Here is a 12083-nt window from a genome sequence, read left to right as displayed (position 1 = left end):
AGTGTATGTCTCTGTTTTCTCTGGATGTCTCGGTGAGGGGGTGTGTGTGTCTCTATGTCTTTGTGTGTTTTATGTGTCTGTGTGTTGATGGGTATATTATGTTAGTGGGTGACTTGTAACCGACACATGAGGGCATTTTGAAACTCATATGATTGTCTGTAATACAGCAAACAACACCCACAACTTCCTTTAACATGTTTCTTAGATAGACATATATGGATATTTTATGTTACTCCTCTAACTGCATTTCCTGTAGCCTCATGATGCGAGACTGCTATATAACTGCTGTGTATACTTACAGTAAACGGAACTAGTGAGAAACACTCTCTGTGCTTGTGTGCTTTCTTGCTGTTCCCCGGAGCTCTGGAGAATCGTGTTCAATCAAGGTCAGAAACCATTTGAACTTATAACCCTAACCTTATACTATGAAAGCAGAAGCAACAATAGGCTACTGCTATATATATATATATATATATATATATATATACTGTTAACTATAATTATCTTGTACCTTCATACTTGTGGTAATGTGTTATTAAAGCAATGACTCAGAAATGGTGTTAATTATCTTATTTTTTTATTATTATCAATAATTTAAACAGAAACACACCACCGCCCCTTGTCCATCAGTCATTTGTTGAACATGGCATTAACTTGGAGGCCCTGTTGGTCAAGACATGCCTGCAAAAACAACTCCATATCTTCTCTGTGCTGAAATACAAAGAGGAATGGCTCCCTTGCTTCTGGTTCTTCTCTTTACATCACGTTATCTATGGCCTTCTGGCGGTCATCTTCATTCATTGACCCATAACTTGGCATGGTTATGCGCCCACAGAACAGTGCCTCATTCTTGACAACCCATTGTATAGCAATGTGTAGATCTTTAATGATTGCTGGCTCCTGTGTCAAGCACATGGGAAACTTAGTCATAGTCAGAATCAAAACTGTTATTTTCATAATAAATAAAAAATCATTTAAGGGACACTCAAGTCAAAAACAGACTTTTATAAATCAGAAAGAACATGCAGTTTCCAATTTACTTTCATTATAAATTCTGCTTCGTTCTCTTATTATCCTTTGCTGAAGGAACAACATTGCACTACTGGCAGCAAGATGAACACATATAGGCCACGTTCGGGCAGCGCTCAGGAGCTAGTGGAGGCGCTTCACTTCCAGCGATGACGTGGCGCTAGGTGACGTCACAAGCAAGGGAGCTTAGAGAAAACGAACGTTTTTAAATAAGCTCCCTTGTAGCTGACTGTAAAAATGTTTAAATTGTGTCTCTCTTTATTAGTGGAGGATTATTTTTATTTAAGCTGTTTACACAACACCGTTGTTCGAGAATGGTTTCCCCTGCCTCTCGGCAAACATCGGAACTCTGACCCACCTTCATTCAGCTGTTCTTAGCTCAGCCCCTGTAGCTTATCCTGCCACATTAAGCTAATAATAGTACGGGTGCTGAGCTGAGAGCAGCTGAATGGAGGTGGGTCAGAGTTCCGATGTTTGCCGAGAGGCAGGGGAAACCAGAGACACTGGGGAAACAATTCTCAGCATAACACCAGATAAGCATGACAGCAGCATTTAGTACAGGGCAAATTGGAGATAGGTTACTTAACCTATCTCCAATTTTCCCTGTACTAAATGCTGCTGTCAGACTTATCTGCCTCACCTGTCCCTCCTCTGCTGCTTATACAAACAAGGCAGCCTCCACAGCAAAACGTGTGTGGAGGCTGCCATGTTGCCAAGCGTCTGAGCTTGCTCTGAAAAGTGACAGCTTTTCCAGCACGATGGAAGCGCTGGGACTTACGTCATCAGAGCACTCAAAAAACGCCAGGCATCTCACTTGCAAATGTGAGGAAAACGCTACAAGCGAGTCCCAGTTTGCTTGGAGCGCTGCCCGAACGGAGCCATAGTCATCCAATCGCAAAAGACAAATGTGTGCAGGCAAAAATCAGCAGCTAGCTCCCACTAGTGTTGAATATGTGCTTATTCTCTTTCAGCAAGGGATAACAAGAGAACAAAGCACATTTAAAAATAGATGTGAATTTATAAGTGTCTTAAAATGACAGGTTCTATCTGAATCATGCAAGTTAAATTTTGAATTTACTATCCCTTTATCTCCTTAAGGACCGCAGCTGTAACAGATGAAAAAAAATTAAATAGTAAAAATCTTAAAAATAAATAGTTATGTAGGGTTAGGGTTAGATCTAGGCTTAGTGGTAGATCTAGGGGGAGGGTTAGATCTAGGGTTGGGGTTAAAAGATCACTGAAGGAGAAAAAGGTTAAATCGTAAAAATTGAAAATTGGGTATTTCAAAACTCAGGACAAAATGAAGAAACTGTTTAGCCATGTTGTTTTCTCGGGGGTTGTAGATGCGTAACAGATTTTGGGGGTAAAAGTAAAAAAAAAGTGTGGTTTTTAATATTTTTAATCATAATTTATAAAAATATTTAGTAAAAATTATATGATATGATGAAAATAATGGTATCTGTAGAAAGTCAATCTTATGGCGAGAAAAACGGTATATAATATGTGTGGGTACAGTAATGAGTATATAATATGTGTGAGTACAGTAATGAGTATATAATATGTGTGAGTACAGTAAATGAGTATATAATATGTGTGAGTACAGTAATGAGTATATAATATGTGTGGGTACAGTAATGAGTATATAATATGTGTGAGTACAGTAATGAGTATATAATATGTGTGGGTACAGTAATGAGTATATAATATGTGTGAGTACAGTAATGAGTATATAATATGTGTGGGTACAGTAAATGAGTATATAATATGTGTGAGTAGAGTAATGAGTATATAATATGTGTGAGTACAGTAAATGAGTATATAATATGTGTGGGTACAGTAATGAGTATATAATATGTGTGAGTACAGTAATGAGTATATAATATGTGTGGGTACAGTAATGAGTATATAATATATGTGGGTACAGTACTGAGTATATAATATATGTGGGTACAGTACTGAGTATATAATATGTGTGAGTACAGTAATGAGTATATAATATATGTGGGTACAGTACTGAGTATATAATATGTGTGAGTACAGTAAAGGAGTAAGAGGAAAAATACAGCTAAACACAAACACTGCAGCAATGTAAAAACAGCCTTGGTCGCTAACGCTAAAAAATTGGTACAACAGTCAGGTCACTAAGGGGTTAAATATGGTAAAAAAAAATTAAGAGGGAAATTACAGATAAACACAAACACTGCAGCAATGTAAAAACAGCCTTGGTCGCTAACGCTAAAGGTCTCTACGGGGTTAAATACGGTAAAAAAAAAGAAAGCAGCAAACCTTCTTCTTGTTTAAAGAGAACTTCCCCATGGAGGTTGTGGATGTCACATTTTTGTTGTGTAGAGTGGAGCTTTAAATAGTTCAATATTGTTAATTTAAAACAGTAGATAATACATGAAAACTAAAGAATTACTCCTGTGATTTCCTGAGATGATCTATTTATAACTTAGAATAATCATTACATTTGCTCATACTTTGCCATATAGAACACAATAATAGAACGTTTTCTAAATGATTGTGCATAAAGTTTATTTAAAAAAAAAACAAAAAACGTTTTCTGAATGATTGTGCATATTGGTTGTGTGCTACATTAAAGTTTTATTGAAAAAAAAAAAAATTGCAGTGGAGGTCACATGTTTCCTGTCTAGAGTGGAGCTCCACTCTGCAGATAGACTACTTTGCAGAAGTATGCTGACATTACCCATCGGTTGCGGAAGTAAGACCGGACTGGAGCTCCACTGTAGACAGGAAACATGTGACCTCCACTCAAAGCTTTTTTTTCTTTTAAATCAACTTTAATGTAACAAACAACCTATAGACAATCATTCTGAAAACGAAACATTTTGCAGCTTTCTTGTTCTTCTTAATGTGCACTCACAGTGGTTACCTTATAAATGACAATCAGCATAAACCACTGTGAGTGCACATTAAGAAGAACAAGAAAGCTGCAAAATGTTTCGTTTTCAGAATGATTGTCTATAAGTTGTTTGTTACATTAAAGTTGATTAAAAAAAAAAAAGCTTTGAGTGTAGGTCACATGTTTCCTGTATAGAGTGGAGCTCCAGTCTGCAGCTAGACTACTTTGGAAGTATGCGTGACATCTTCCGGGTGTGGCGGAAGTATGCGTACCAATACCCATGGGTGGCGGAAGATGCTTCAATGTCTGACAGAATGGGCGGAAGTGATTGCTTTGTGGGAAGCCTGTGATGCTGCCCTGTGTTGACAGAGAAGCATTACAGTAACTAGTAAGTGACAGATACACTATAATGTTTCGGCGCGTAGTGCATCGTTTTGCTTCTAGCTTGCACCCTCAGCATGGAGCTAGCAGTGCCCGGACTGCAGCCAGCAACATTCCCGTTGTATTAAGTGCTAAGGTAAGTTTGGTTATATTAAAAGTGTAGGTTAGATACAAACTTGTTTCAGTGTTTCATTCATTCGCATACTTTGCAGTCCTAGCAAGGATGCACTACAATTCAACTCAAAATGTTTGTAAATTATATGATACAGTATGAACAAGAAACACAACATAAAAGGAAAGTTTGTGTTAGAACACAGTCATTTAAATAATCAGATTCTTAGTAGAATGAGAAGTTCCCAATTTGTATATAAAAGATCTTTATAGATCGGAACATCAACTCAATTTACCTTGTGTTGCAATTTCAGTCTATGCAAACATAAAACTGCAAATTCTACATTTATATGAATGAGTTCCTGAGACGCCAATATTCTTAGTAACCAAGCAAAGTATTTTTAAAAGTACATTCCAGACAAAATTCGAATCCACATGGATGCATTTAAGTTTAAATAGAAACATATTTGTAAAATACACTTATTAGCTAAAATGATTCTAATAAAAGTGTTTCAAAAGTGTATTAAGTATGCATCATGCACCATCATGTTAAACACAGCACTTGCTCAGAGAGCCTATAAGACTCTTGTACCATCTGGTAATGACTCAATTTGTTAATTGCTGACATGATACAAGCACCACTGGTGTTCTGAGCAGCTGCAGTATTTAAAATGCTGGTGCACTGAGAGTATCTAGCTATGCTCCACATGCACAGAAAAATGTTAAAACTAGAGAAATTATAACTTTTACTAGAAGTATTTTTGCCAAAACATGTATGTTGCAAATCTGTTTCTATTCAAACATGTAATTTATCTATGTGTATTTAAATTTTGACCAGAATGCCCCTTTAAATTTGACTGTTCCAAATAAGTGTTTTTCTGCTGACAGTTTGTAACTATTGTTTGAAATATTTTCAATAAAATGTTCAATCTTAAATTAATTAAAAAATGTACAGAAATAAAACATAATATTTTAGTATGAAATGGTTTTCCTTATATTTTTAAAAAGTAAAAGCTCAGTTTTGCTAATAAGATTCTGACAGTAAGATATTGGAAGATTGTTTTTATTTTTATAGTTTGATTATTTTCTTTTTTTAATAGTAATTTGTTTTAAACATTGATTTTCTCCCAACATTAAATTAATATTTCAACTAAGAGTAAATGTATCACTGTAACAATAGAAGTAACACACCTCTGGATTCGATATTGCACGATTCTTAAAAATATTCATTAAATAGATGCTGTAAAGGTGGCAAACTTTTTCTTTTTAATATCTTAGTTATAGATCTAAGCTTTGAACCCAAGGGTGCTCCTTTTTTTAATCTTTTTTTCTGTGTTTGCATACCAAAGGTCTCAAGTGGTATGTATGCAAAGATAGAATAGGCCTTGGATTTACCAGGCACTGAAAATATATGCGGAGTATATATACACACATACACAAATACAGTAGTACAGTTTGGATGAATGAATTTCTTTGAAAATTAGCAATTTTGTGGTCATCCTCAGTGACTGCAAACATATTTTTGGAGTTATTGATGAAAAAGGTGCTTTTCAGTATTAAAAGGTAGAGAAATGTTTAACCTAACCAATGTCAAATTTATAAAAAATTTGGCATGTATATCAGTTATTTCTTTTTAATAGGTGCTTTTCTTTGAGGAAAAAACAAGTAGTGGTTGCAGGGATAAAAAAGGTACAGAGTTGCTATATTTTAATGTGCTTCCAACATGCTCAGTTGCAATGACAAAAAAAAAAAAAAATCGGAGATATCTGAATAGCAGTTAAACAGCAGGGGTTTGGGGGTTGTAGTTTTAAATATTGGTCTTCATGATACTGTAGCTTGGAATTGAGTATGTATGTATGTATGTATGTATATGTGTGTGTGTATGTGTATATATATATATATATATATATATATATATATATATACTGCAGTGGAAGGTGTAGAAGCACTCCAGCCCACAGCAACTAGTTCCACTCTCCCTGCCCTGGGTGCACTTCAAAGATAAGTAAGTCCAATGTAAAATAAGTCACTCAACAGGGTCTTTCCAATAAATACAAAAAATATTTAATCTTGACGTTTCGGGTATTACCCCGTTTTTAAACAGTTCCCAAGTGACAGACAGCACACACCTGATGCTCGTGGTAGAGTCAAACAGTTCCCAAGTGACAGACAGCACACACCTGATGCTCGTGGTAGAAAAACCCCGTTTTCAAAAGATCAGCATAATAACAAACAGTGTACTCACCCACTTTACATACCCCTGTACAACGAACTTTTGTGTGGCGCTCACTCCGCCACCCGGAAGTTACCCGACGTCACGTGACTATGCATCACGTAAGTAGTCATGGTAACCAGACGCTCAAAGTTGAGCGCCGTATTTGTAAAAATAAAAACAAAGCAAAAAACATATCAGGAGCCTTTGTCAATATAACTAGCGTTGTCATACAGATGTCAAAATGTAAAACATACAAACCAACTAATATATTCATAAATAATACATAAATGTTATCAACAGCATAGTAGTCCCCAAAACCACAGTTCTTATACATGAGAGTCTAAGACCTGACATTATCCATAATTGCAAGTAAACAATAATACCATATAATAATACAGTGTCCACCATCATCCCACCATATTCAAATCCAAATGAAGTGTATCACTAGAGTAAAAAAATTGAATAGTACAGGGGTTACTACTACATCTCTAAAGAAAATAGTCCAGCCTGTCTAAATCACAATTATATTACAAGCTCCTGCACCCAATATTCGCTACCTATTATCCCTTCAAATTCATAAAGTTCTTAGCGGTAGCATATAGGAGACTCAGTAAATGGCTGTAATTCAACTAAGGGGAGGAAAAGGGGGGCTTATATGGCAAAATTACAGAAGACAACATGATACAGGATCCACATAATATTAGGCTTCTGTCTAGTATCTAAAGCACTTATCCCAACCATATCAGGAGTATGCTGTAGGAAACCTCCAAAAGACCAATCTACAGACAGCAGTGCCAGTCCAAGTGGACATTGAGCCCCCTAGGGGTCATAGTACCTAGGTTAAAAATCTGAGTCTCCAAATGCAAAAGGATTTTTTCCCTATCACCCCCCCTAGACAGCGGGGGGATGTGGTCAATAATAATATACTTCAGGTCGGTAACTCTATGTCCGGCTTCAACAAAATGCCGGGCCACTGGCTGGTCAGATGTTCCTTTATTAATTGCTGCAGGTATTGCAGACCGATGGTTAGTCATCCACTGTCTTGCCCACATAAAACATTACACACACACACAGTGCAATAAATAGACTATATAGTTTGTGGTGCAGGTTACTCTGTGTCTGATTTTGTACTTCCTAGTCGAATATGGATGGCAAAAGAAACTTCCAGTCAAAAGACCCCCACAGGTGGTGCATCCCAAGCACCGAAAGCATCCAGGTTTGGTTTTTAGCCAGGTATCATTACTATAACAGCCATGTGGGTCTGTTTTGATCAGTTGGTCTCTCAAAGAGACCGCTCTTCGATATCCAATCCTGGGCGGAAGCATTGATTTAAACGGTAGATCTTTGTTCGTGGTTAACAGGTTCCAATTCTTCTTTAGGGTATCCGCAATCCCTTCCTTACCCTTAGTATAGGTTGTCCTAAATGTAAGTTTCTCCTCCACTGGTCTGTTTCTGGCACCATACAACAGATCTTGTTGTGTCGATTCCACAGCCATTTCTTTGCTTGCCTTCAGAACCTTCTGATGGTATCCCCTCTGTCTGAATTTTCTCTCCATATCCGTCATCTGTAGGTCCCTAAATTCCTTCAAAGTATTGTTCCTAACCACCGTCTTAAACTGGGAGGTTGGAAATACCTTCTTCAGGATTGGCGGATGGCAACTGGAAGCATGCAACATAGAATTCTTGTCCGTTGGTTTACTATAGAGGGTAGTATTTAAAACACCCCCTTGTTTGAAAATTCTAATGTCCAGAAAGTCTACTGTGTTTTTATCATATGTTATTTTGAACTTCACAGTAGGATGTACTTTATTCAATTCTTCAAACCAGTTGAACAGTTCCTCCTCGGTTCCTATCCATAGGAGGAACAGATCGTCAATGTATCTCTTGAAAAGCTGTATTCTGTGATCTTTAAACAACTGAGTTCCTCCATTCTCTAATTCTGCCATAAACAGGTTGGCATATGATGGGGCCATATTAGACCCCATTGCCGTTCCTGCAACCTGTTGGTAGAAAGATCTTTCAAAACGGAAATAATTAAGCTCCAGGCACATTCTTAACATTTCACAAATGGCTTCAACAGGGGGTCCTATGTAAGGATATTTTGTCAATTGTCTCTTAGTAGCCACTATCCCCTCTTGGTGGGGGATGACCATATACAGGCTGGTCACATCCAATGTGACCAGCCAGACATCATCAGCCAATGGTGGTAATTCCAGTAGGAGTTTGATCATGGATGCAGAGACCAGGAGAAAAGATGGTATATTGCGTACAACAGGTTGTAATATGTGATCTATGTATGTCGCTATTGGTTGGAGAAGGGAGCCAACAGCGGACACAATTGGTCTCCCAGGCGGGGCATCTAAGCTCTTGTGCAACTTGAGTAGCATGTAGAGAACCGGTGTTCTCGTAAACTCCACCGTCATAAATTCACTGGTACTTTTGTCAATGTAGTTGTTTTTCAGAAGTAGTTGTATCATCTCATCCAGTATCTTTTTAAATTGCTTGCTTGGATCACCTCTCATTTTACAATAGGTGTCCTTATCCCCCAGTTGCCGCATCACCTCCTGTTTATAATCAGCATAGTCCTGTAGGACCACTGCACCCCCCTTGTCAGCCTCCCTCAGGACGATAGTATTGTCCTCTTTTAATGTTCTAAGTGCCCGCCTTTCCTTGGTGGTCAAGTTTTGTCTGTATTCCTTTAAATTATTGAAATTATCTTCACTCTCCTGCCATTAGATTCTTGAGAATGTTTTGATTGATGCACTATGGCTATTAGGGTCATAAGTACTTTTTCCTCTAAATCTTGAGCCAGTGTCTTCACCACTGGTGGTGCCAAAATGTTCCTTAAGTCTTAAGGTTCTAGTGAATCTTTGTACGTCCACATATAAATCAAAGTTATCAGGTCTTGATGTAGGGACAAATGAGAGGCCCTTGTTTAGGACACTCCTCTCATCTTCTCTAAGGATATGGCTGCTTAGGTTAATAATCAGCTCTTCATGGACCTCCCCCTCCTGGGTGGTCTTGGTGGGCGACTTGTAGCCCCCCTCCGGGTATGTGTCCTCTGCCTCCATCGTTTTTTGACCATGTTTGCATGCCTGGTTGGGTATCCATGCTAGTTGTCATTGGTCTGTTGGTGTTATCGGAGTTTGAGCTATTACCTGAGCTGCCCACAGTCCCAAGGGGTCTCATGCGGTTATACCTCTGCCTCCAGGGTCTGTTTGTTCGGTACTGTAATCTTTCACCTGGGCTCAACTGCCACCGGTAGACACTTTTTTATTTTTATAATCTTGTGTAACATCTTCAAGCTTTCGATTTTTAAATGCTATTAATTCATTTTCATATTTGTCCACCAAGGTGCACAAGAGCTTAGATGCCCCGCCTGGGAGACCAATTGTGTCCGCTGTTGGCTCCCTGCTCCAAACAATAGCGACATACATAGATCACATATTACAACCTGTTGTACGCAATATACCATCTTTTCTCCTGGACTCTGCATCCATGATCAAACTCCTACTGGAATTACCACCATTAGCTGATGATGTCTGGCTGGTCACATTGGATGTGACCAGCCTGTATACGGTCATCCCCCACCAAGAGGGGATAGCGGCTACTAAGAGACAATTGACAAAATATCCTTAAATAGGACCCCCAGTTAAAGCCATTTGTGAAATGTTAAGAATGTGCCTGGAGCTTAATTATTTCCGTTTTGAAAGATCTTTCTACCAACAGGTTGCAGGAATGGCAATGGGGTCTAATATGGCCCCATTATATGCCAACCTGTTTATGGCAGAATTAGACAATGGAGGAACTCAATTGTTTAAAGATCACAGAATACAGCTTTTCAAGAAATACATTGACGATCTGTTCCTCCTATGGATAGGAACCGAGGAGGAACTGCTCCTGTTTTATGTGGGCAAGACGGTGGATGACTTGAGAACAAGGATGGCGAACCATCGGTCTGCAATAAGTGCAGCAATTAATAAAGGAACATCTGACCAGCCAGTGGCCCCGCATTTTGTTGAAGCCGGACATAGAGTAACCGACCTGAAGTATATTATTATTGACCACATCCCCCCGCTGTCTAGGTGGGTGATAGGGCAAAAATCCTTTTGCAGAGGGAGACTCGTTGGATTTTTAACGTAGGGACTATGACCCCTAGGGGGCTCAATGTCCACTTGGACTGACACTGCTGTCTGTAGATTGGTCTTTTGAGGTTTCCTACAGCATACTCCTGATATGTTTGGGATAAGTGCTTTAGATACTAGACAGGAGCCTAATATTATGTGGATCCTGTATCATGTTGTCTCCTGTAATTTTGCCATATAACCCCCCTTTTTCCTTCTTTTTTCACCCCTTAGTTGAATTACAGCCATTTACTGAGTCCCCTATATGCTACTGCTAGGTACTTTATGATCTTGAAGGGGTAATAGGTAGCGAATATTGGGTGCAGGAGCTTGTACTCTAGTGATACACTTCATTTAGATTTGAATATGGTGGGATGATTACTATATAGTATTATTATATGGTATTATTGTTTACTTGCAATTATGGATAATGTCAGGGCTTAGATTCTCATGTATAAGAACTGCGGTTTTGGGGACTACTATGATGTTATTAACAACAATGTATTATTTATGAATATATTAGCTGGTTTGTATATGTTTTACATTTTGACATCTGTATGACAACGCTAGTTATATTGACAAAGGCTCCTGATGATATGTTTTTTTGCTTTGTTTTTATTTTTACACATACGGCGCTCAACTTTGAGCGTCTGGTTACCATGACTACTTACGTGACGCATAGTCACGTGACGTCGGGTAACTTCCGGGTGGTGGAGTGAGCGCTGCACCAAAGTTCACTGTGCAGGGGTATGTAAAGTGGGTGAGTACACTGTTTGTTATTATGCTGATGTTTTGAAAACAGGGTAATACCCGAAACGTCAAGATTAAATATTTTTTGTATTTATTGGAAAGACCCTGTTGAGTGACTTCTTGTACATTGGACCTATAAAATATATATATAATTTTCTATACACAATATATTTACATACATGAGCGTGTGTGCCCTCGAACGCACACACATTTTTTACAATTATACCCCCCCCCCCTCACCAAAAAGAACCCCAGGAAATTCAAAGCCAAAAAATGTATGGAGTTTAAAGGTATATTTTACAGTAAAAAATGTCTCCTTTTAATGTGTTCCCATGTGTTTCATTTTAACTGTTGTAGTTTATTACATTATTTACTGAGTTCTTTTATCTTTATTTTGTCATTTGTAACAGCTGCTTTTGCATGTCAAATCTGCCACATATACTGAAACTTTCGATATTGAAGTATTGGCTATAGAAAATCTGTGTAAACAAGAGGCAGCAGAATTAATCAGCCTCCTAGGGGTTGGGAGAAAGAATGCACAGCTCATGTAAAATGTGTAGCTAAATGGCGTGTTTTGTTTCATAAAGAATGTACTATTAAATACGAATCA

General features: G+C 38.1%; 1 protein-coding gene and 1 long non-coding RNA gene across 3 annotated transcripts in view; one reads left to right on the top strand and one right to left on the bottom strand.

Moving 5' to 3' along the window:
- Positions 1 to 555: 555 nt before the first annotated feature.
- LOC128659584 (uncharacterized) lies at positions 556 to 3528 on the bottom strand. The gene is made up of 2 exons (XR_008402433.1): positions 3316 to 3528; positions 556 to 900 (listed from the first exon to the last, which is right to left on the bottom strand). It is a non-coding gene; the product is annotated as an uncharacterized LOC128659584 (long non-coding RNA).
- A 691-nt stretch (positions 3529 to 4219) lies between these two features.
- The window catches only part of RMDN1 (regulator of microtubule dynamics 1), a 151606-nt gene continuing 143742 nt past the window's right edge, over positions 4220 to 12083 (top strand). Inside the window, exon 1 of one of the 2 annotated variants that reach the window (XM_053715176.1) lies at positions 4220 to 4409. In XM_053715176.1, coding sequence (XP_053571151.1) covers positions 4302 to 4409 — 108 coding nt within the window. In that variant the 5' untranslated portion in view covers positions 4220 to 4301. The remainder of the gene's footprint in view (positions 4410 to 12083) is intronic. The other variant, XM_053715175.1, reaches the window with a different exon arrangement.

The sequence above is a fragment of the Bombina bombina genome, chromosome 5 (assembly GCF_027579735.1).
Source record: "Bombina bombina isolate aBomBom1 chromosome 5, aBomBom1.pri, whole genome shotgun sequence".
NCBI classification, from domain to species: domain Eukaryota; kingdom Metazoa; phylum Chordata; class Amphibia; order Anura; family Bombinatoridae; genus Bombina; species Bombina bombina.
The sequence above is the reverse complement of the archived record's forward strand: the minus strand, read 5'-3'. Positions and strand labels throughout refer to the sequence as shown.